The following is a 25,413-nucleotide window of genomic DNA, read 5'->3' as shown; positions in this document are numbered from 1 at the left end:
CTGCCCCTGTGTGTGAAATAAAGCGAATCACTGTGTATGCCCCATTAAACATATAAAAGGGAACAAAACGCTCAATTTTTCTGAGACTCACAGATGTACTCTGTCTGTTATGTGACCCATGTTGTCTCTTCAATAACTGCACGACTACTGGGAGGGCCTGGAGAGAAGTTTCCCCCTGCTGATTGGTGTGTTCTTGGCATATCCCATCAAACACCAGGCCACTGCCCTGTTTGGCCCTGACCAGAATTTTTTTTTTTTGATCACAAGATCTTTTGTTGCAGCAGTTCAAAAAATGTGTTGGATGAATAGGAGAGGGGTATAACATCTTGTGTCCCAACGCGCTTTGCCAACAGGCTTCTTTAAGAGATATGTTGAGAATGTTAAAGTATGGTGATTAAGAAGACCTTCATAAGAGATAAAGGAAACTCCTCTTAGATAGTATCGTGCTACTATCCAGGACATCCAGTATCTTTGGAGAAGAAAGTGTCATCAGTAATCTCTAGAGGTGAATATGCGGTTGTGCTGGGTATGAAGCAGCCATACCCAAGACTGTTGGCGAAACGCGTCGGGCAACAAAATTTTATAAGTGCCTCTATTCAACTAAATAGGGATTTCTTTGTATAGATAAATAGTCTTCCCATGAATATTCCAATGAGAGTGACCAACCTATGATTGTATATCACCTTGCTGTTTGTGAATAATTGTATGTTTACTTGGATATCAAATACATTTTTTGAACTGCTGCAACAAAAAACCCAGCTTCTCCTGTTTCTTCTCTATATATTTGATTGTAACACTTTGGGGTCAGCAGCATTTTATGTACCTGGAGGAAGGATTAGCAATCTACTCTTCCTATTATTTCTATTGCAAGCATTGTCATACCCTTGGACATTCCATAATCCCAGGAGTCGGATCAGAATAGTTAAAAGCATTGTGTCCCTGGACCATCTTGGTAGTGGCAGGGCTTTGCCTGCTGATGTCAGAGCCTCCATTACTCATTACAAAACATAGGACACTCGGATGCTGGGTCACAATACTGGGGCACTGCAGTTACATGAGTAAATGATACAAAGGTGATGGGACACATCAAGGGGGAGGGTATTAGAAAGCAGAGGGGGCAGTGGATTAGAAGTTACCTGTACCAGGCACTTATATCACAAACTTGAAGCACTAATTTTGCGCTATACCCACTTTTAAAACCCAGCCAAAAAAAATTAGGGTGAACACTGGAGTCTTTAGGCAAATTTAAAAATTCTAAATTTAAAAAATGACCTTTATAGTCAGATCAGATTAAGCTCATGAAAAACTCATGCTATTGATAAATTTAGGCTTAGCAAGGGATATGTACGCCCTCTGCAGAGAGACCACTGCTTCCACACAAAGAACAAGGATCCTTCTCTGCAGCTTGCTGGCCAGGTGCAGGCTTCTTTACTAAGGCAGAAGCTGTGATTTTTTTTAAAATTAACAAACTTTTACCTCCTTCCGTTTTAATTCACCTGGAATGCATTAAAACCAAAAGCTTAATTGGGCTTTAAATCTGAACTATCAAGACTTCACTGGGGTTCTGCAATATAGATCTTGACTGCTCCTAATAGTTTACTTTTCCCAGCATCATTTTGCTTTTCTCTGCTTTGCATTACAACTCTCACCCTTTAGCACTGATAAAACAGCAAAATCCAATCCAAGACAAGCCAGCAGATCTACTATGGCTGCCCTGTCCAAGCATCCAGCAATACCAGTCACGTGACTGCCGGGTCACCTGACCCAATTCCCAGGGAAGTAATTAGATGGAGAAATGATGGAAGGAAGGATGACGTCACCTCCGTCTCATCCTTAGCCACCGGCTCTAGTCCCGCCCCCTGCCGGCCACTCGCCGTACAGACAGGTAAGCGTTCTGTGTGATAGAGGGGTCCGGACTGTCCCACCATGCACGCAGCGCGGGGGGGGAGATTAACCCTTCTCGAGCCTCAGATTAGTAGTTGAGAGTTTATAACTCTGGGCACAACATGGGGTTAGACGCTAGGCAGCTGCTTGTTTACAATTCCTGTGTTTTCAGAGGCCTCATGCTAGGAAAATTCCCGAATTGCTGTTTGTGCACCCCTGTAAATGAGTGTGTAGATGTCACCAGCCTGAATGTTGTAACAGGGTGTGTGCAGGGTTTATCATGTGACAATTAGAATGTGTGTAAAACACAATTGTGTCTGACTTCCCTCCCTGAATTGTGGTATGGTATATAACTCCACTGTTTCACTTACACAGGGGCCCTCTAGGAACTAGGGGCCCATTTATACTGAACGTATGTGACCGGTGCTAGACCCTTCCTATGCTCATTATTGGGTCACAGGAGATGTATTAGACGTCTAAATCTTTCCCATTGTTTGGCACCTATGTCCACTAGTGACCTGTGTGTTTTATACTCCGCTGCCTATGTTGGCGATATATACCCTGTTTAACCTCCTGCCAAATGCAGGTTTTATCACACCTGTCCACACAGTTGTAGCAGAGGCAGCTTCTAAAAAGTTTATTAGATGTAAAGATGTCCATAAACTAATATTTTTATTAGATCCAATAAAGATATCAAATCAGATGAATATCTATATCTGGACTAATAAATATTGGATCAATTTATCAATTAAACATTTACCATTTTTTAACACTCCCTAGTGGTGGAAGAGAAGCAGCCAATCAACAGCACATTGTTTTGTTCAGTATTAATATTGTTAAACAGGATTTATATAGCACCAACATATAACACAATGCTGTACATTAAATAGAGGTTGCAAATGACAGACAGTGACACAGGAGGAGGAGAGGGGAGCCTGCCCAGAAGAGCTTACAATCTAGGAGGTGGGAGAAGTATCACACAATAGGAGGGGAGATATGTAGTGGTGGGAAGTAGTGCAGGTTTTAACCTCCTTACCGTTACACTGAGGTCTAGATTTCTGTACCAAAAGTGATCCTACAGTAGTCCAGACCAGAGATAAGAGCGTGTACAAGGAGTTTGGTGGTCTTTGGGGACAGGTAGGGGAGGATTTTGGAGAAGTTGTGCAGTACAAAGCTAACAAGCCTATAGAGCTTGGAGGAACCCTTGAAATCATTTTCAGTTCTTGGGGAACCCCTTCAATAATTCCTATATCCACAGCTCATAGTTTATTAGTATGGTGATCAGTAGGGAGAAGAATTCCTCTTGCATTGCTGGGAAGAATGTCACCCTTACATCTAGCCAAAAAGATCATTGGGTCACTTTAACTGACCTGAAAGGCACAAAGTGCTCAAGGAACCCCAAGCAACCTCTAGAGGAACCCTGGTTGAGAAACATTGAGCTAGGACATTAGGACAGGTTCCTTGCAGTTGATAAACTAAATCTTTATTGAGAGCTTATAAAAGCTGCCATTGCTAAACTCTGAACATTGCAAAAAATGTTGTTCACCTGAATGTTAAACTGATCGTTTGGTTTCAGTCACACCTGAAACAAGTTGTGTGGCAATTATCTGAACACCTGAGATTCTGGGTTAGTGATTCAGAAGACATTGAAACTAGAGGATCAGAACACCAACCAGAGTATCTGTCTTTGCTGCAAGCATGAAAACATTCTCTTTGTCCTCTCTCCTCCAGTGTTCAGGCTGTATCATTGTATCAAGTCACAGATTAAAAGGGAAGTATAGTTCTGCAATGAAAGGTGCAATCAGGAAGGGATTTTGAAATAGGGGTAGGTGATGTCCCTTTTGCAATAAAACATACTTACCTGTTGGAATCTTTTTTTGTAGCATACGCTGAGCATGTGCAACTCATTGTAGTATACTAAGTATTCTGGCAGCCACAGGGGACCGAATGAACTTCTTTACATGGTTTTTCAATCAAGATGGCCAAAGATCTGACACCTGGAGGTCAATATAGGGACAGGGCAGGGTCAGGTGATTGTAATTGAAAAAAATTGCAGTTGGGCAGGTACTTTTATTTTATCGCAAAAGGGACAGATGATTGTCCTCCGTGGTACTGTGATCTCTGGGAGAGCTAACAAATGCTTGTGTTATGCACACATTATGCATGCAACTAACGTTAATATGTATCTGATTCTAGCTAAGCTTTGAGGTCTGCTGCACTGACTTAATGCGAATAGGAACTGTTGCCGATATAAATGCTGCTCGTGGCCTTGGATCATAATGTGGTGAGGTTTTGAGCCCAGTGATAGTGTTTATGTAAACAGGCATTTTCAATTGCTTTTATCCATTAGGTGAAGTGGGAAGACATTAGGCTATGAAGTTGCATTGTGGTTACCACTTCCTCATGCCAGGGAACTGCTGCCTTTGGGGAGATGCTATATGTAGCTTCACCTGGTAGTAGCCTCATATAGAATAAATGGAGATGTCTGTGAGTGGTACTAGTACCTCTCACAACCGCTTTTTTTCTATAACCAGCCTGTTTGTGGCTACCTAAATGGGGATCAAGGCTAAAGTTGCATTATTTTTTTAAAGCCCCTTTAACACTTTTTTTTCCTATACTGCATACCATACGTGCACATTGATGTGTGTTGTACCACGTGTTACTGCAGTGTACCCTAAAGTGGCAAATTCACTGCTGCCAATTCACATGATCAGACCAAAGAACTGACAAGCAGAGATTTTTCTAAAGCATTAAGGTTCACTGCAATGCATGTGTGTCAGAGCTCATTTGCCTTATTGTGCTGGAACCATAACCCACTATATGTAGATTACAGTATTACATGTGTTACAGCAATGTACTGTATTGCAAAGGTGTGCTTTGCACAATATTTTGAATTTGATTTATTCTCCAGGGCCCAATGCTGCTAGCTTCTGTGAGTGTTTTCTGATTGTTTCTTTTCATTGATCACTGTGATTGAATAATCATAGTAGCAGCCTGCTTCCACATCGTGCTTTTACTTAACATTCTAATGTTTTGTAACAGAAATGTTTTACTGATTTCCTGGCATTGGGAGCAGAAGTTGGATAATATTCAGATTGCACTTGCTAGGAGATACAATTATAAACAAAATTAAGGAATTAAGGAACTTTAAAGGTACCATTCTCATATATATTATTTGAGACCCACTCTGATGTTTGAGGCTATTTTAATGTACTATCCAATAAAAGAAAATTGATTTTAATTTTAAAATATGGCAATTTTTATGTAGGAATTGTACCTTAAAAGTCCCTTCCGTCCTTGTAGTTTATACATTGTAAAGGTAATTGGGTAGTGTCTGCTTAATATGTAATTACTTACTGGGAAACATAATTAGACATTTGCTAATAAATAGTTATTATTACACAGTATTTATTTAGCGCCATCATATTACGCAGCGCTGTACAAAGTCCATAGTCATGTCACTAGCTGTCCCTCAAAGGGACTAACAATCTAATGTCCCTACCATCGTCATATGTCTTTAATACAGTTCAAGGGCAAATTTTGGGGGAAGCCAATGACCCTAAGTGCATGTTTTTGGAAAGTGGGAGGAAACTGGAATACCCAGAGGAAACCCACACAAACATGGGGAGAACCTGCAAACTCCATGCAGATATTGTCCTGGCTGAGATTCGATCCTGGGACCTAGTGCTGCAAAGGACAGAGTGCTAACCACTGAACCACCATGCTGCATGAGAATGAATAACGGTTATTGAAGTGGTGTCATTGATGGAGCTAACAAAACATTGTAATGAATTCTCACCTCTGATCATAGTCTGGTATTTTTTCTGCTGTTAAAAGCACTAAAGTAACCTTTAACATTTGATTATTCACCTTTTCAAAGTATTTGGTCATGTCTAAGATCTAGGGACATTTTCAGGCACAGAAAATTCCAGGGACACACGCCTGTGACAGTCTCTGCTAATATGCGGCTGTTGCCTTGTATGATCCGCAGCATTTTACTTTGTATGGTAAATAAAGGATATGCTGTGCAATGGAAACAATTGTTTCATAGCTTTTTGATTCAAGATGTTTACATTGATTGTGCATCTGTGATCATTGATGCATTGGGAAATTATGAAATGTGCAAAGCAATACAGTAAAAACGTATTGGTCAGCAGTTCTGGCAGAATATATATACAGCATACATAGAGTTTACCAATGTGTGTATTAGTCTGCTTGCTGAATTCAGACCAGTGCCACTTAGGGAATACAAATGGCTCATAAATTAAGCCATTTCTCCCCTGTTTCTATGTGCAAAGAGGCAAATTTGCTTGAAATTCAGCAATTGCTGTCCAACCAGTGTAGCCAGTTCTTTTCAACTTTTCATGTGTTGTGTCTGTTGTGGAGCAGGAAAACAAGGGGAATCTTTCCATAGAGACTTGAAATTAAATGAGATCTTTTTTAGGCTGCCGTTTATCAAGAAATTCCCTGGTCAAACATTGCCTTATCCTATTTTTCCTGTATATGGGTGGCTACATTATCTTACAGGGACTAACAGAACCCCGCTACAGCCACCCTTTTGTGCGCACCCCCAACCTGAGGATGCTGCCTGCACCAACATGGTGTTAGGCTGCGTACACATGCGCAATAATTGTCGTTGGAAAGGATCTTTCACAATCCTTTCCAATAACAAAAGATTGAACAATGCTTGAATGAGTGCTATACATACAGTGCCGTTCTGCTGTATGGAGGGGGTAGAACGACAGGGCGGCACCCCGCTGCACTCTCTCACCTTCACTTTAATTTTGATTGTTTGTCATTTATTTTCCTGACTGATCCACGAACGCTGTATACACACCAGATTCACATCTGATATCAGCTCTGAGGCGATTATCAGACAAGAATCATCTGATGTGTGTATGTAGTCTACAGCCTAAAGCAATATAAACTAAATCTGCTCCATAGAAAATGATTGGCATGCATGCATAGGACAGCTCTGTGGGTCAGTGCATAGCACTTTTGCCTTTGCAGAAATAGGGTCTCTGGATCAAATCTCAGCCATGTCGCTATCTATGTAGGATTTGTATGTTGATGCATGTAGGTTTATTGGCTTCCACCAAAAAACCTGGCTTTAGACTGTGTTAAAGAGATATAGGGTAGGAACTTTCGATTGTGAGACTTTTGGTGACATGACTGTGGACTTTGTAAGGTTCTGTGCACTATGTTGTTGCTATGTATATATACCAGATAATACAAAAAATTAGCAAGGAAAGGTGGGACATGTAGGAGAGGACTTTTGTTTTTTTTGTAAAACAGATTGAAGCACAGGAAGGATTCCGTTGGTTCTGTGCATTCCTGCTAGAGCTTTGAAGACCAAAAATACAAATTTCATCACTGACAGACCATAGAAGACCAAAAATACAAATTTCTTCACTGACAAGCCTGGAAGAAAGTCAAACACTTAATCTTAATATTGCATTACCTTTTATATTTGTATATATTATTAACCAGCAGTATTTGTATAACTGCATCACATAACGGGAACTCCGAGTTGTCAAACAATCTTCTGGAATGCCTCTGTTGACCATTATAAGTTAGACTTCTTTGTAGGTGACATGGTGACTTTAACGCATACTTTTGAACTTTGCTAATCCCACATGAATTTATTATAAGATGCTAAGTGATAATTCCCATAGAAATTAACATTTCTGGTTATAAATAACCCCGTAATTAATGTGCATTCAGGCAATCCAGCCTCATTTGCATAGACACTGGTGGATACTGTCAATACGTTTGTCTCCTTTGTGAAAAGCAGCAATGTCAAACACGGCTAATGACAGGATTGTCCTTTACTGCTGGGAAAACATTACCCGCATTCCTCCTTTTATCATTTTTCTACAACGGTTTCTGTTGAGATAGAAAAGAAATTTATCTGTCTTTATACCTGCTACAAAAGACATACATTAAATCTTACTGTGCAGGCAACTTAAAAGTCAAGAAGCCAATCGGCACCAGTTTAGGGTTTCCAGGAAATACTGCAAATATGTCCAAGGGGTATGTAAGGCTAAAAACAAAAATTAGATATATATCACAGTTTACCAGTCCTTAGGTATGGCAGCTGCTTTTGTTTTCTTTTCCAGGATTTTTTCTTTATTTTATTCTGGTAATCCTCCACCCAACACATTTCCTGAACTTGGGTGGCTGCGTTCATCCCTACACCATAATAAAAGCTACCATAATGTCACCTAGGCCGCACTCCTGATTTGTAACACAAACGCCTCTTGCTCTATTCATTTCCATACTGTCATTACTGGTTACAGACCAGTTGAAAATAAGATAACATTATGCTTCAAGTTCACAGGAAGTGACAAGGGAACCGCATTTCCGGCAATATCGGCAGATGTTTTCTGTACTTGCTGAAAATGTTCTTTGTCCTAAAAATCTAAAACTAATATAACCATTATGTCAAAGGAGTAGTAAGCTGCTGTGTATTACATTTTTTGATTTAGACTTTAGGTCAATGATTACATTCAATTGACCATTTGTTTTATTAGATCCATTCCAGTATGAACAGGCTTCTAACTGTGCTTGTTGGCTGGATGCAGCCTCTTGGATATTTCTGTGATGTGAAACTGTTATATATTACAATGTGTTATTTTATCTTGATGAATTGTACCATAGGACAGGTTCGAACCTGGACGTGGCTGGCACCTTACCAGGTGCTGGGCCACCCATACAATACTGCAGGTTTATTAACAATTATCATTTGCATGTTTGACAACGGGCAGCAGTGAGTAGTACTGAACCGCTCACTGCTGCCCCTATTCATTCTCTATCCTAGGTTGCAAGCTCTTCAGGGCAGGGTCCTCTCCTCCTTCTGTGTCACTGTCTGCATCTGTCTACCATTTGCAACCCCTATTTAATGTACAGCATTGCACAATATGTTGGCGCTATATGAATCCTGATTATTATTATTAATCATAATAATAATATTGGGCTGTTGCAGATAGATGCTACATGAATTGTCCCTCCCCAGGGCAGCAAATCATTGTCATGGGGAACGCATTAACTGCACCATAACCTTACTGCTGGTCTGAACATAGCCTTAGTTAAATAGTCAGCCGTTTTTAGAAAGTTCAGGCTAAAAGCAAACTGTAAAGACCCATGTACATCTTTGTAGTTTGTTCGCGTATGCTTTATGAATGTGCTACTGTGGATTGTTTGCTGCAACTGCAATGCGGGTGTTGTGGGTTGGGGTTTCAATCAGAATGAATGGCACTGCGGTACACCATTGTGGATAATGGTCATTGCTGGGCGTCCTGATAATGCAATAACTTGTGTAACACAACAATGTAAATTCAGCCTAAATATACCTGCTGTTACCCTAATTTTCTGGAAAGACCTCCCCTGTAAAATCCTGTTTGGTTTGTTAGAAGAGTTTTTTGGTTCTTCTCTCTATCTATTAAAAGGCAACTGGGCACCTTATTTTTCAGGTCCATAGACTACCAACCTTTCTAGAATTTGTACAGCACTGCTGATTAAGCATGTTTGTTGATTGCCCTCTTTAATTAACACAATGTATTTGTTTTGTAGACGGATTATGATGGCGGAGTTAATTCGGACGCTGTCTGATCACATAGACGATGTCAACAGTTGTGCCTTCTCGGACTCTCTCTTGGCGACGTGCTCCTTGGATAAAACTATTCGGGTGTATTTTCTAAGTGACTATAACGAGGTGTCCTTCTCCCCCCTCAGAGGACATACGTATGCTGTTCACTGCTGCTGTTTCTCCCCTGGTCAAACTATGTTGGCCTCCTGTTCTACGGATGGCAGGACTATCGTCTGGAATATGTGTAACGGGCAGATTATGGCATCTCTGGAACATCCAAGTTGCAGCCCTGTAAGGGTGTGCAGGTTTTCACCCAGCAACATGTATTTAGTGTCCGGTGCTGCTGATGGCTCTGTGGTATTATGGAATGTATCTTTAATGAAATTTTTCAGGTAAGGCTCATACAGGAAAAAAATAATTATATATTGCTCTAATAAGTATTTTTATGGAATATGTTAATGTGTAGTCCTTTTAAACTGCTTGTCTGAAACTTGTCAATGTGCACTAGTTAGTGGGAGCGTTTGATAATAAAACAGTACCAAGACCCTAGGTGAGTTAGCAATCCAGGAATGGATTTCTTAAATTCATTTGCTATTACTTGGCAAATGTTTTCAGGCTTGAACCAAGTCTATTCCAGGTCACCCAGGTTCTCCCGTGCTAGTCTATCATCTCCAGTCTCGGAGAGCTTTGATAAATCGGGCCCAATATGTGTGTCCAAAAGTACATATATTAGGTAGCATTAAAGCTCCAGGCCACTGCTAAATACACAGATTAAATACATAACATGGATCTGGTTTCCTTAAAAGAATTTTAAGTTCTCCTTAAAGAGATTTACAAAGTACAGCTAGGTCAATGGTATCACTAACTTGGATGGAATACAATGGTGTTGTCTTGCAAACTTCAGCCTGATGACCTGACTGTAAAAAAGCAGCAAACTGATGAGGTTTTCCTTCTACTTATTGTGCACATTTGTATGCAGCGCATCTAAATACCTCCTGGTGCCTCCTAGTCCTTCTATACAGGACATTGCAAGGGTCAGATACATAGTTAAATTTAGGTACTTAAATTGATTGTTGACTTCATGTTATAAATCCATGACTACATAAATGTCATTAATATCTACCTGACCTAATTAACAACTTAATGTGATGTTCTGTTTGATGGCTATATGCAGCTCAGACTCTTTTATTATTAATATTATTATTATTAATAATAATAATAATACTATTATTACTGCTTGCTTCTTGCCTCTATCATATATTACAACCAGCATGTGAAATAATTGTTTCTCCTTTCCTGTCTCCAGATCTGGTCTCGTAAAAGATGGCTCCCTGGTGGCCTGTGCCTTCTCCCCTGATGGAAGCGTATTTATCACAGGCTCCTCGTCAGGAGATATCACAGCCTGGGATGATAACATGCGATGTTTGTACAATGAGAAGGCACACGACTTGGGTGTGACCTGCTGCGACTTCTCCCAACAGCCAGTCATTGGTCAGTGTTGTATATGTTCAGAGAATGTATCATATGTTGTTAGATCCCTCAATAATCAGTGATTAGTCCCCATTCAAATTTATGAAATTTATGAGTAAAATAAAAATAAAGAGAAAATTTAGGAAACAACTGTTCCTTAATTTGGATAAGATTATGTAAATCTAATTTCTTGGTATACAAAGGCCACTTTTTACTTTTGGATTTACGGGGTGGAAGGAGAGTTTGGGCCAGGCAGCAAAGCCCAACTCATACATTTCTTCTAGGTTTTAATAGTGGGAAGTAAAGTTTTTTTTATTTATGTATAATGGACAAATAATGAGGTTTGCTTTGCAGATGTCATCTGGTCAAGAAGACACAGAAGACAGTAAAACAGTTTCTTATTCTCCTCCGTTCTACTAAATAAATATGCGTTTGTTCCGGTCTCAGTGTCCACCAAAGAGAGATTCCATCACATCAAACATTTGTGACTCACACAAAATTATGTAAAATCTCCCAACCAGCATGTAGTCAGCATTAAAAAAGGTTTTGGCTCTCTATGTACAGCAGACAACTCTGGAACACCATAATCACATTAGAATGTAGACTGAAGTGTTCCAGCAGGTAGGGATTGGGCCAGAGAGCTGCCAATGTTAATTTGCCTGCCAAACATTCCTGAGCCACTTCACACCTCTGCCAGCATCAGCAGCTACAGGTAGTTTGCCACACTGTAGACATCTATTTGTTTTGAATTAATATATACAAAGTACGGGATTCATTGCCCCTAATCAGAATGAATCTGTCACTGGTTTGTGTGAAATGTACATGTATCTGAAAGATTTCTGTGCTTTTTTTTTTTTTTTACATCATTATTGCTTTTTGCATTCCTATAATGGTTTCAACTGTGAGTATGGAGGTGTAATGTAAACTACAACTGTAGATGAGCGGACAGGTATCTATCGGATGTTGTTTTATAAATGTAAATATTTTTTCCTTGTGTTTTTCTCAATCAGACAAAAAAAGCGGCAATGAATGTTTTCAGATGGCCTCTTGTGGTCAGGATAATGAAGTTCGGCTCTGGTTGGTTTTATGTGAAAGAGGTAAGTGTGATTCGCACCAAAGTTACAGTAGATTCCAAGTTTGTCCCCAGGTCCTATAATCCTTTTTATACTATTATCCTATCCTTTTATGATTGTTCTATTTTTTTCTTCAAGTCATATGTTTGTTTATATGGATCGTTGATGTGCAATACTTCAATTATTTTTTTCCCTTGTGTTTTGGCATAGTTATAACCTTCTCCTGTGATTGCTTTGGTTTGAATGAAATTGGTATTGTTCTGGTTAATCACAAAACAAATACTAAATACTAAAATACTAAAAATACTAAATACAAATAACAAATACTAAAAAAAATGTGTTTTTGAAGATGCGTGCTAGTGCTGGATAATTTTTGATCAGTATATGTTTTTCTTAGGTTGCTCACCCTTAGGCTGAGGACCCTTTTTTAGTCCAAGACTGTTCAGCTCCTGATAATCATTTATTTCCTCAGATTTTTACTGTATTGTGTGGTACCTAGTATAGATAGTAATTATTATTATTATTATTATAAATAGAATTGCCCCACATTTCAGACACTGGGTGTTGTAAAAGCTTGTGTGGATGGACTTTTGTTGACTTTAGGAGGATTTGGTATTCCCATGCATATTCATAGAAATGCAAAGCCTTCTTATTTATTATTATTAATATTAATAAATTTCCTTTTATTCATGTTGCATCATGGGGAAAATTAAATGACACAAACGCTTTAAATGACATGCATAATGGATGTTATGAGAGGTGTGAGGTGTTTTGGATGTTTTCTGATTTTTTTTTTTTATGAAGCACCTGTATATGTTACCAACCTTTAGAGTAGCACATCAGTTGGTTGATGGAAACTAGGCAGAACATGTTTCCATGGATTGACGTTTTATCCATTGAATGCTCAAATTAATGTGAAAGCATATCTTGACCCCAAAAGTGATTTTGTGTATATGAGCCACACCTCCTTAGATAGTAATATTATCATCATCCAGTATTTATATAACACTGACATAGTACGAAGCGCTATACTAAGTCCATAGTTATGTCACCAGCTGTGCTTCAAAGGGGCTCACAAACTAATGTCCCTACCATATTCATATGTCATTACAGTTTAAGGTCAATTTTTGGGGAGAAGCCAAGTAACTGCATATTTTTGGGATGTGGGAGGAAATCGGAGTAACTGGTAGAAACCCACACAAACACGAGGAGAACTTGCAAACACCATGCATATAATGTTCCTAGATTTGCACTCACAGAACTTTTATTGTAAAACATTTATTACAGTAACAAACTTTTAACATGATCACAATGATTGATTAATTGGAGGAGGACCACACTGTACAATGCAGAATAACATCAATAAATGAAATCCAGCTGTGTAAGGGTGACCACTTCATATTAGGCTGGTGTCACTTTGATGCATAAGCTGTAATGAGAAAGATCAAGGTGCTGAATTTTATGACAAAAAAAGATTTAAGTGGGTGATTTAGCTCACCAACATCTATTCGGAAACATGACTATTGGGTCTAATGGATTTATAACCGAAAATAATATTAAAGTGTCTCTCGATCAATAACAAAAACATTACTACAGCTTACCAGGCCTTGTTTTATTCTTTGCAGATCTGACTTGCTTACACGCTTATTTTACTTGTTGATTCTGCCAAAAACACACTTCTTGTCTTATTAGTGCCAATGGTTATATTCTGCATTGTATATATGGAGGAGCAGCGTTGTCACCTTATTACAGGTAGAGTGTTGGGATTATAAAACACATTCCCTCTTCTTATCTCAGAATCATGGAAGAGGCGTTCCGTACGTGAAGTTGGCAGAACGCTGCTTGAGATAACACTGCAAAGGGCACAGGGCAGCATACTGAAAAAGGCTTTAAACATATTCATGGCTATAGATGTATGTTTTGTTTTGTTTTAAAGGCTTGGAAGTGCAATGTAAAGTGACACTTAGCGGACACACGGCTCCAGTCCTCTCCTGTGCCTTTTCCAGCGATGGTCAGATGGTCGTTTCTGGGTAAAAATGATCTTATTGTAATTCCCTAAAAGTGACAGTAGAGGGCTGCAAACAATTGATCATTCCTTTTCCTGCTGGAACTGTATACTATGTCTGTGTGCTATGAAGTCATGATGTCATTTGCTGGGAATGTTGTGAGGAATAATATACAAGACATTAGTCTAGATAATTATATTTAGAAAAACACTGTTTATATTGATACAGCCAGGCGTCTGCAGGCTTTGTCTTTGCCCCATGCTAGTTCCTGGAATTTTTCATCATCTTTTTATTTTTTTTACCAAGCAGAACAGATTCAAATGGGCTTTTATAATAATAATAATAATAATAAAAACCTAAATACCTGATTGAGCAAGAACCGTATCTCAGACTGCAGCCTCTTGCCCTCTCTGTTTCCAGTAGACAGCAGTGGAGGAGGAGTAGTTCTAGTCCAAAAATATTTCCTTTTGTAGGAATTGTAGGTTGTAAGATCTATTGGTCTATGTTCTCCTCTTCTTCTATGTTAGTTTGTGCTTTTTTTGCAGGTTTATTATCTACAGCCCCTATTTAATGTATAATTTTTGGTGTTTTATTATTGAAAGAAATTTTTAATAATCAATATTATTACACAGTATTTATATAGTGCCGACATATCATGTAGCGCTTTACAAAGCCCATGGTCATATGACTAGCTGTCCCTCAAAGGGGCTCACAATCTAATGCATAGTAATCCTTTTTTTATCACTTGTGGTCATAGTATACATTGATAGGGGAATCATAGATACCCTGGCCTGCAGAACCATAGTTAGACTTGGGATTAGATGTCCTCAGAGCACCTTATGTGCACCCAGACAAGGAAGACCCCGGGACATTTGGGCAGAAAACGCAACCATCTACCCCATTTTTTGGTAGATTCCTATCTCTATTAGCTAGATGACATACCTCCTGCAAAGTGTGCAATGGTGGATTTGGTAAAATGTGGGTATTCTAAAGAATAAGCTGTGTGTATGTATGGGGGCCATAGTTGTACTTTAATAACCAGAATATAGACAGCAATAGTTTGCCACAGTCCTTCAATGTTTAGCAACTTGCACATGATTTGGAATGTCTGATTCCTATTTGATGCATTTATTTCTAAGTTATTTTGGGACATTTAACAAACATTCACTGCAGGCGAATCAATTACTGTAAATAAAATATGCACTAGGAAAATATAGACTTTGTTGTTGTCCTTTTCTGTGCAATGAGAAAATCCCTATTTATTGTATAGCGTTGTGTAATATGTTGGCGCTATATAAATACTGTTTATTAATAATATTAGTAATAATAGTCTAAATGTGTAGATATTATCAAAAGGCAGTAACCTGCATTCACACTTTTTTTTCCAGGTCTGTTGACAAATCTGTAATCATTTTTTCCGCTGTAAGTATTGCACTACTAAATTCTGTCATTGTCTTTGGGCAGCATTACACTAAAAGTTAATCCATAGAGTGAGCTGAAGTGAGTGCAGAATGTCACTAACACCTATGTGCTTTTTATTACACTGAACTGGTAAAGTCCCACACCAGCCATTCCCATTGCTTGCTAACAGTTCTTTGTGAATGCAATAGAAATATGATATATGTTCGATATAGCAAAGAAGACCCCAAGGCTAACATTACACATTAATATAAGGCAATAGGACCAGTGTACTTTATACCTCAATCCTCTCCAATGATCTGTACTTTCTATGGTTTCACTAAGAACAAACTTTGAAGTTTATAGATACTTTTTAAAGGCCTAATGTGCCTACACTGTATGAGGCCATCTAATTACAGTATATTGACATTATTTTATTAATTTAATTTTAATGCCATTTTTATGTAAATGTGACATTTGTGTGCACATAACTAATTTAATATCATCTGAATATTGTATTCTAGACAAATGGGTGCATCCTGCATATCCTGACGCATCACACACGGTAGGTACTAGAAATCTTGATAAACCCCTCTTTCACACTATTTTTGAACGTGTAGATGTTTGGTGCTTGATCCAAACACTCATATTAGATAAGTCCAAGATAAACATTTACTTGTAGCATAAAAGCCAATGCATTGCAGGGGTGCCAAAATTCCCTTTTCTCTCGAGCTTTATTATTATTTATTATTATTTATTTATTATTGGAGGAGAAAAATATTGGACTTGTTGTGGGATAAAGGTTTTTTTTAGATTATTGTTTAACCTCCCGAGTGGTCTAATTCCGTCCTAATTTCTATGCAAAATCGGTACAATTTTGTGCATGGAAATTTATTTTTCATTGTAGGCCTTTAATTCTTAGGTATAACTCTGATATTTAATAAATTTAATATTAAACTTTAAATAACAAAACACAAAAATACTTAACCACCCGGGCGGTTAGCCCGACCCGTTAGCCGAGGGGCAAGTTGCTACTATCGTTTACCCCGAACCAGGGTCGGGGTAGCTAAAAATATAAACAAGCGTGACATTGCAATCTGATTGTCATACAACATTGTATGACAATCGGATTACAACTGAAAAAAAATACTTACCCTGTCCCCGCAGCTCCTCCGGACACGTCTGTCCTCATCTTTCTACATCCGGCGTGTGCAGTGACGATCTCTGGGGTTTCCCGGTGAAGTCGCTGCATGTGTCGGTGGGGGAGGCGGAGCGGGAAATTCAAATCACTTTGCATTGAACTCAATACAAAAAAGCTGTATTGAGTCCAATACAAAGAAATCTTTATATAATATATATAAATAATTATATCTACTAGAACCCTGTTCGGACATATTTCTGTAAGTTACAGGTCTACAATTTTAAAAAAAAAAATTTCATGAAAAACAGTGTACCGCTTTTGGTACAGAAATCTAGACATCAGTGTAACGCCCAGGTGGTTAAACATGTAATGTAAGTGTACAGTAGCATATATAATTATATATACATTATATGAATATTTCTTTTTATTGGACTCAATACAGCTATTTTGTATTGAATCCAATACATAATTATTTAAATTTTCCAGCAGGACGCCGGGGGACGACAACGGAACAAGGTAAGTGGGTTTTTTTTTTAGTTAAAAGCAACCCCGAGTGTGACTTGAGAATTTGCAGGTAAAATCCACCCCTAGTCACACTCTGGTTGTTGCAAAAAAACAATAAAAACAATTTAGAACTGGAAAATGTGTATTTATTTTTACCTATCTTAAAATAGATTGAAAATCACTGTAATGTAAAAATATTTTGATCCTTGTAACCCTAATACTTAACCTTCAGCGAAGTGATGTCTGTTACTCCACTATCTGCACTGACATCTTCTTAATTGGCCATGGCATTATAAATGCATGCATGGAACTTCATTCATTCCATCATTTTTTAGATTTTGTAAATGTGCATTGTACAAAAGATATGAACAGGCAGGTAAGAGTCAAAGCACAGAAGGGACATGGAATTTTTTTTTTCTGCAATGAAAACACTGCCCGTTCTCCTTCAGTATTTAGTTTTCAATAGTTCTTCTTTAAATACCCTGTAGTCTTCAAGTGGTTAAAAAATGTGTATTTATTACCTGGGGCACAGGTAGCAATAAAAACCCAAAAGAGATTCATCTATCAAATACTAAACTAACATACTATTTGAATAGGTTAATTTTGTGGAGTTAGCTTCCAGTTAGTAAACTTTGAGTAGGTAGCAACCCTTATTTAATGTACAGCACTGCATAATATGTTGGTGCTATAAATACAGGTAATAGGTGTTTTTTATAGTGGTGTTTTCTTTCATTGTACTGAGGGTCCAGTAACTTAGTGTATGTAGAATCTGAAAGAGCAACCACATCAGGGCAGGTATGAGCAGCGCAAACCTTGGCATACAAGATGAATTACTGTTGCCTATGGAATGTGTGCTAGGTGCATTCTTCCTAAGCAACTGTTTTTGCTGCCAAATAAAGAACAATGGGCGCAATGTTCTATGTGTGTTATGTCTTCCTGTGTTGTGAAACAGCAGCTCAAAGGAGAAAAGGTAAAAATGTATTTTATCAAGGCACATGGCAGTTTCTATATTATAGAGTCTATATTATACATTGTATAGGGGCAATGCTATATCTGGATAAAGTCTCTAAGCCGCGTTTATTATGACTCCCTAGAAACTGTCTTTTGAGAATGTTGGATATGCATTACAAGCCGTTTCATCGGAGCTGGTTTTTAGTCGTGGTCCCTCCAAGCAAGAAATCCTAACAGCCACACGGTTGTCCAACTTGGGCTGTAAAATGTATTAGCATAAATTAAGGAAGAAGCAATGCATGCAAATATGGATGCATCTTGCCTATCACTTCCATTAGGTCATATTTGCAACTTCAAATGTAGTGCATCCCAATCATTCTCAAAAACTTTGCATGGAAACATATATAAATGGGCACACCGTGTAGGCTGATGTTCAGGGGTTTCGTTTTCTTCTTGGTAGTGCCTAAGCACGAGCGCAGTGCGTTATCCCTCTGAGATGCTAGTGCAGTGGTATTGCAGATGCAACCCTTGCCATGCTGTAAATGTTCTTTCTTACCATCATAATCTCCCTACCTATGTGTGCTGACTCCTGATTAAGTATAAATTTCACTCTCACGGTCCTGTTCATTCAGAAATAAATGATTCATATCCTCCATTCACTCCATGTGTGGCCTTCAAGAAGGTCTGAAAGGTAATTTAGCACAGAATGGCTGGAAGAAGCCTGCAACCCAGTTCAAAGGCCTTTTTGTTCATTTTGGCCACAAGAACTCCAGTCAGATATAACAAATTACCAATTAACTTTGTTTTTTTTCAATTACAAATCATTACATTTTTTTTTCTTTTAAATATGCGTTGTTTAAATTTGTCTTGATATCAGTCTTTTAAAATGCCTTTTTGACAGCACAGAGAGAGGGGCAGTGCTTGGAGCTGATTTATGCTCTGCTTCATGCACGTATTTTGGTAGGGGAACACAGCATAGAGGGATGACACATGTGTATACTGCTGCTACTTCATTGTCCAATCAGCAGGCTTGTTGAGGTGTTTGATTTTTCTGGATGAGATTTGTTTCTGTTGAGGAATAGATACAGCAGTGGTGTTTTTCAGGAGTATTTGAGTCACAAAACCGTCATGACAACAGGTGACCAATCCCATGTGCCTATTTCAACTTACGGCTGATGTTCAGGTTTAAAGCCAATTTGATAAAGAAAGCAACCTTTATGGATAGTTTTAATTTATATTATTTCTTGATTTCTACAGCTATGTGACTGCCTGTGCTTTAGCATCAAATCAGCCTTTGCTGGCTGTCGGATCAATGGACAAAACTGTGACTATCTGGAAACTGGGATCAAGCAGTCAGTCAACAGGTATTCTTTAAAATAAAATAAAAATCCAGCAAAGGATTGAGATATTCTTAAATTGATATAGACAGGTAGAGTGTTTGCCCCCACATAGACCTCAGATATAGTGCAAACCCTCTCCTCCAGTGGCCAGTGCTTCGTTTTGTAGCAGACATTTTTTCTGTTTACTTTAACTGCTTGACATCTTTTCTGCAGCACAGAAATGTCACTTTAGGTTCTGTAGAGATAAGTATTTGTTGATACATGTGTTTTAACCCCAAAAAAAAAATGATACAAAATTATCACATGTGGAAGGTTATTTTAGATGTGCAGTAACTTCCTGAGTATGGCATACAGCAGTCTGAATTCAAGAAAGTATAGCAGTTTGCATAATATTGGTCTGTGCACTTTCCCACTGTACACAATATTACCCAAAAGACCCTTCTACTTTTAGAGAGGATGAGGCCATTGTTTTATTAATACTCAGACTCCAGCCTAACAGAAAGCTAGGCTTCTTCCCAATGGGCACTCATCCCTGCATTTGTTTTCTTCTCAGTTGGCAGATTGAAAAGAACTGGGGCCCATATCGAGAACTGGACAGAGAAAGATGTCAGGAACTGGCTGTCGGCAGAAGGCCTGGACGAGGTAGAACAGCAGTTTAGCTCCAACAACATTGATGGCAAAGAATTACTTGACCTCACCAAGGACACGTTGCTCAATGATCTAAAGATAGGTAATTCGATGTGTTTCTGAATAAAAGATGGTGGTGGGGGAATGTGTCCATATCCCCAATATTTACCAGCCAGATTCCAGATGTAATTTTTTTCAGTGCATCTTGGAGGAATGCTTTCATTTCCTAAGTAAGTGTCAAAGTAAATGGGCCTGAATTATTAAAGCTCTCCAAGGCTTTAGATGATACAGTTTTATCAGTGAAGCTAGGTGATCCAGCAAACCTGGAATGGATTTTTCAAAAGTAATTTGGTATTTGTTAACAAATGGTGTCAGTCCTGGACCAGATCCATTTCAGGTTTGCTGGATCACCTAGGTTCTCTATGAAAGTGTATTTTCTCCAGCCTTGGAGAGATTTAATAAATCAGGCCCAATGTTTCCAATTCCATGCCCAATTTTTATTTTTTGTGCAAACCTACAGATATATATATATATATATGTATGTATATGTTTCATTCGGTTACCTTGACCAACCCTAAACAATAAACACATTTAATGCTTCTTTTTTAAAGTAAACCCTGATAAAGCAATAGTTTTTACAGTTATGAAAAAAATTAGATGATTCCTTATCTATCCTTTTTTTTCTGAAAAATATGCTGAAATGCTCTGGAAAAACTATTCTAGAGCATATGAATCCCAAATGGCATCTTGAAAATTCTCATCCAGTGCCAAGGTACATAAGTTTGAATGTTCCATGCAGGTCTGAATGTTCCATGCAGTTATCACTTCATAATGGAGAGTTAATTTCAGTTACACACAATGTTCTAAGCAGATGATCATTTACATTTTTTTTGTATATATCCATGCTAATTTTTTCTAATTTCCTTCTACCATTAAAACTCAAACATTGATAAATCAAAAAAATGTTTACCTTTTGTAGAATCCCTAGGGCTGCGTAATAAAATTATGAGAAAGATAGAAGAATTGCGAAGCAAGATGAAAGCGACTTCTTCTAACATCCCTGAAGAATATCTCTGTCCTATTACATGGGAGATCATGAAGGATCCAGTCATTGCATCAGGTAATGGTGCATACCACCTACCTTACTTACTAGGGTCATGGTGAATGGTGTAGTACCCAGCAGCAGCCAATCAAATCCCTTTCTAGTCTTTAATCTTTAATTAACACCAGCAAAAGAATTACTAAAGATGGCTATCCTTGTGGATATCCTGAGGCTGCCAAGTTAATACCAGCAACTGGACCATAAAGGAATTAAAAGATGGTATTCTTGTGGTGGGAAATAAGCTATTCACATGGAAAACTGACTTACATTAGATATCAAAAGTGTTCGTAGGAGGTTTTAGATTTCTGAATGGTGCTAGCTCACAAATACTAAATGCCAGGGGATTTGTTTCATGTGTTTGTGCTAAATGACCCTATACATGTACATCTAATGCTTTTTACACATTTTTGATTTTTCTCCTTTGCAAACTTGTACCAGTCAGCTGTTTAGAATATAGTCTAGTCCCACTGTGACCTTTGAAGCTTTTTACACCATATCGAAGTGTTCATATGCCTAATTTTTTTGAGGTCAGTGTTACAACAGCGCAATACAGATGGCTGTGTGTTCCAGTATAATGTGTGGCAATGCCCATCTGTTATAGTGTCTGTAAGTCCTCGCTGACATTACCTGGCATGGTTGGTGACGGGATCAATTGGCCATTATGGAGTTTTATCAGCTGATACCACCCTTCCCCTACACCAGGGTATGTCTGTGTGTTTCTCTTTCCTGCTCAATAGGCTCAAAACTTTAACCACCTAATATCTGTGAACACCTTATTGTAGTTTCTGGCTAAACATAGTTCTGTACAAAATGGCCACCTTTCTGCATGTAGGTGGCAATTACACTAAATGAATTTTAGCAACATTAAAATGCATTACGAGATAAGGACTACCGCGGTGTAACAGCTAAGAAGCTTAATACAATTCCTATTATTAACATATTTAGGTCTAATGAGTCTTGAGGGCCTGTAATAGAAGAGTTAATTTGTTTTTCAGGCAGCCAGGAAAACGTAAAGGAAAAGATTGTCAGCTTCAATTAATTAGCAAGTCACGTCCTTGTTTCTATGCTTCCTATTTACACATGAAAGCATCTGGCCGACTGGGGACTTGTGCGCCAAGCTTAGATTATTCCTATGACAGTTCAATGACGAACGCTCACAAAACAATTTCAGACTTGCACTGAAATGTAATTATTGATGTGAAAGATTTACTCCAAATCTTTCTTTTCTCTCACTTATCAAACGCTTGGGGGGGTAAAATTATTTATTTTCTGAGGGGGAGTACTTTTAACTTTTAAAATACCTTGTCTGCTGCTTAATGGAAACTAGCACAAGGCAAATTATGACAAGGTAACAAGAAGTCCTTGGTAATGATTTACACTTCAAATCTAGTGAACGCAATAAAAATATACTGAACATTGGATGTTTCTATAAATACTAAAACTGGGCAGTTTTTGGCCTTAATAAAAAAGTAGTAAGGAAAGATCGTGTGTAACTGGGCAGGGGGTGAGCTTAGCCCTTCTCACCAAATCTTTTCCAAGGTTATTAAAGCCATCTATTACAATATAATATCTTTTGGGATGCTCAAGGGTTGAACAAAAACTTTAGCTGGAAGGTCATGATTTGCATTTATGTTGAGCTTTCTGTATCGTTTGCTCTTTGCAGGTAATAATAATGATAATATTAATGTGTAAAACTTGGTGATCCAATGCTCATTTTTGTTTCTAATATCCATTTTTTACCCCTGCAGACCTGGTCTGCTTCTTCAGGAAATTTGAAAGAGGAGGTCTATAGGCAACAACTATATATATATATATATATATATATATAATATATAATTTCTTTATTTCTCATTTAGGTATTATTAAAGCATTTGTTTTTTATACTTTGTTGGCTAGGTGCCTGAAAAATATCAAATACTGAATATTTTTTATATCCACAATGTTTGAAGGGATGTGGCATCAGCATTTGTGAAAATGATATCCATGGATCTTCTTTTGCTTTGATGACAGTGTTCAGGGCCAACATTGCAGCAATTCTATAGAATTAAACCAGGGGCTCTGCCACTTGTGATGTGTCTCTAGTTGCAGTCACATGTCTGACATCAGTCTGGGTAATGAAAAGGAATTTTTTGTCAATGAATCTACAGGTATTTAATTTTGATGTTCAAAAACGTAATTCCACTAACAATGTGTTGTCTTATAACTTCATAGATGGTTATTCTTATGAAAAAAGAGCGATTGAAAGCTGGATAAGTACACGTAGGACAAGTCCTATGACCAACCTTCCACTAGAAAACCTTCTTCTTACTCCTAACCGAACACTGAAAATGGCGCTCAACCGCTGGCTGGACACAAGGCCAGACCATAAAGATGACCAAGTGATAACTTAATTTATATAAAGCATTATAATACTGATAAAGCCTTATGTGTGGATGTAAATATTGTAGAGGCTATTCGCGCTAATAACTTCAGGGGGTTTTCTACCTCCTACAGCTGTTTGGCTGATCAAGCATTAAACGCAGGGGACTTGGTCATTGGGGGGGGGGGGGAATACTGGAGCTTGTAGCTGGAGTTCTGCTTTAAAGCTTAACTCCATGTTCTTAATACCTTGTGGTAGGAGAATACCATGGAATCATTATCTCTTTAAAGTGTTCCTGCTTTCTGCATTGTGGTTTGCTGGCAGCCTTTTAATGAGTGACTGACCTACCTGAACCCAACGCACCTTGATGTGTCAGTAATGCACCAAAGCACATCAGTCAGATGTGAAGGAGGCCTGAATGTGTGCAGACATAGGCTTTAAATTTTCTAATATTGTAGTGAGAAAGCCAGGGGACAGTTGGTGCCTTTCTGGAGTTGCAGAACCATCTACTTGCGTGCACAGCACTGTTTAACAATACTGTCCCTATTAGTAAAATGATCTCTGAACACGAATCCTAAATTTGAAGACTTGCAAGTGTTCTAGACTTACACCTCCATACTTAGTTTTGCATTCAAGGAACAAAAAAAAAAGGGGGGGGGGAGGTTAAAGTATATTAGTAGAGCAGACATCAGTTAGGATTGGTCTCAGGAAGTCTACAGGATTTTAAACTTGAAGTTGGATTTTGAACTTGTTTATGATGTGGATATTTCCAGCCTGCCTACCTTACAAATATGTAATAGCACAGAGCTTATGCTGTCTATTGCATTATTAAACTATTTATACTGTATAGAGGAAAAGACTATGGGAGGATTTGTGTATATGTGAACTAAAAAGATAAAATATTTTATGTAAGCTGTATTGTTGTAATTGAAAAATTTTTGCATGTTTGTTATATTTTTTTTTCTACATCTTCAGATTTCTAAATCCTAACTGTAAAGCACACTTGTCATGATCCTCTTGATGTGCTGTAGTGCCAACATTTGCTTTCTAACATAATCCTTTTAGGAATCTAGTATTTCTAGTTTTGTGAAGAACGCCACCCATCGCCCTTACAAAGCAGTGCGCTGTGTGTGTGCGCATAGGTAATAATCCTAAAGGTAAGATTGCAGAATGTTCATGTGTTACATTTATTGTTATAATTGTGTATGTTATGCAGGTGAAAGTGGACCTTTCTGGGCTCACGGCTGAGTTTCTGCATAGGACAGAAAAGTCACACGAGCAATACCGTCATCGGTGCCAAATCACCAGCAGCAGGTTACCTAGAGAAATTAAAAAACAAAGCTGTTTCTATGGTGGCGTTCCCTTGCTGGCCAGAATAGTGAGGTGTTGCTGCTACTTTTTGTCAGCAGGGGTGTAATGCTGTAAGAACATTTTTCTTTCTTTTTCTCTAGTAATTACATTGCTTTCAAGTTTTGCCAACAATAGAATGGTTAGCGTGACAAAAAATTAAGACTACAGGGCTGCCAACAAGATTCCCTCTCATGATGATGCCAGTAGTAAGGAGGTTGTTGCAGGGTGACAATGCTTTTTAGGCTGGTCCTCGTTGTGGCCTGTTTATTTGTATTGTTGGAAACATGTACTATGTATTATACAATTCAGGCTGCTCTTAGTTTTACTTTGTATCTTTATTGCATGGCATTTAATTCTGAGCTTTACAAATAGTTGTTTCAGACTTTAAAACCTTTCAATATTTATGGTCCTCTTTCTGGTGTTTAGTGTTAATGTGCTTTAAGGCAGCTTATTCATAAAGGCTGGGAATACATCAGAAGAGAAAGCCACACTCACTTTTCAGTCTATTGCTTGTTGTGGTGCGCTGCAAAACACCTGTGTTTTCTTAGTGTGGTGGAATGCCATAGAAACAATTGTCATGTGTTACCATAATTATCAGGGTAAATGGGAGCACTAGGTGG

General features: G+C 38.2%; 1 protein-coding gene across 2 annotated transcripts; it reads left to right on the top strand.

Moving 5' to 3' along the window:
• The first annotated feature begins 1,786 nt into the window (after positions 1-1,786).
• On the top strand, positions 1,787-24,359 carry WDSUB1 (WD repeat, sterile alpha motif and U-box domain containing 1). 2 transcript variants are annotated; one of them, XM_072418198.1, is made up of 11 exons: positions 1,787-1,885; positions 9,457-9,864; positions 10,779-10,963; positions 11,953-12,039; positions 13,952-14,045; positions 15,410-15,443; positions 15,944-15,984; positions 19,273-19,379; positions 19,909-20,085; positions 20,962-21,102; positions 22,833-22,887. In XM_072418198.1, exons 2-11 carry the CDS (start codon positions 9,464-9,466, stop codon positions 22,874-22,876), a joined length of 1,311 nt encoding a protein of 436 aa, XP_072274299.1. In that variant the 5' UTR covers positions 1,787-1,885; positions 9,457-9,463; the 3' UTR covers positions 22,877-22,887. The 2 variants fall into 2 exon arrangements, with proteins under 2 accessions (XP_072274299.1, XP_072274298.1); XM_072418197.1 differs by lacking the exon at positions 22,833-22,887 and adding an exon at positions 23,296-24,359 and having other exon boundaries at positions 1,788-1,885.
• The last annotated feature ends 1,054 nt before the right edge of the window (positions 24,360-25,413 follow it).

Source organism: Pyxicephalus adspersus, chromosome 7, assembly GCF_032062135.1.
Source record: "Pyxicephalus adspersus chromosome 7, UCB_Pads_2.0, whole genome shotgun sequence".
Lineage (NCBI taxonomy): Eukaryota > Metazoa > Chordata > Amphibia > Anura > Pyxicephalidae > Pyxicephalus > Pyxicephalus adspersus.
The sequence above is the reverse complement of the archived record's forward strand: the minus strand, read 5'-3'. Positions and strand labels throughout refer to the sequence as shown.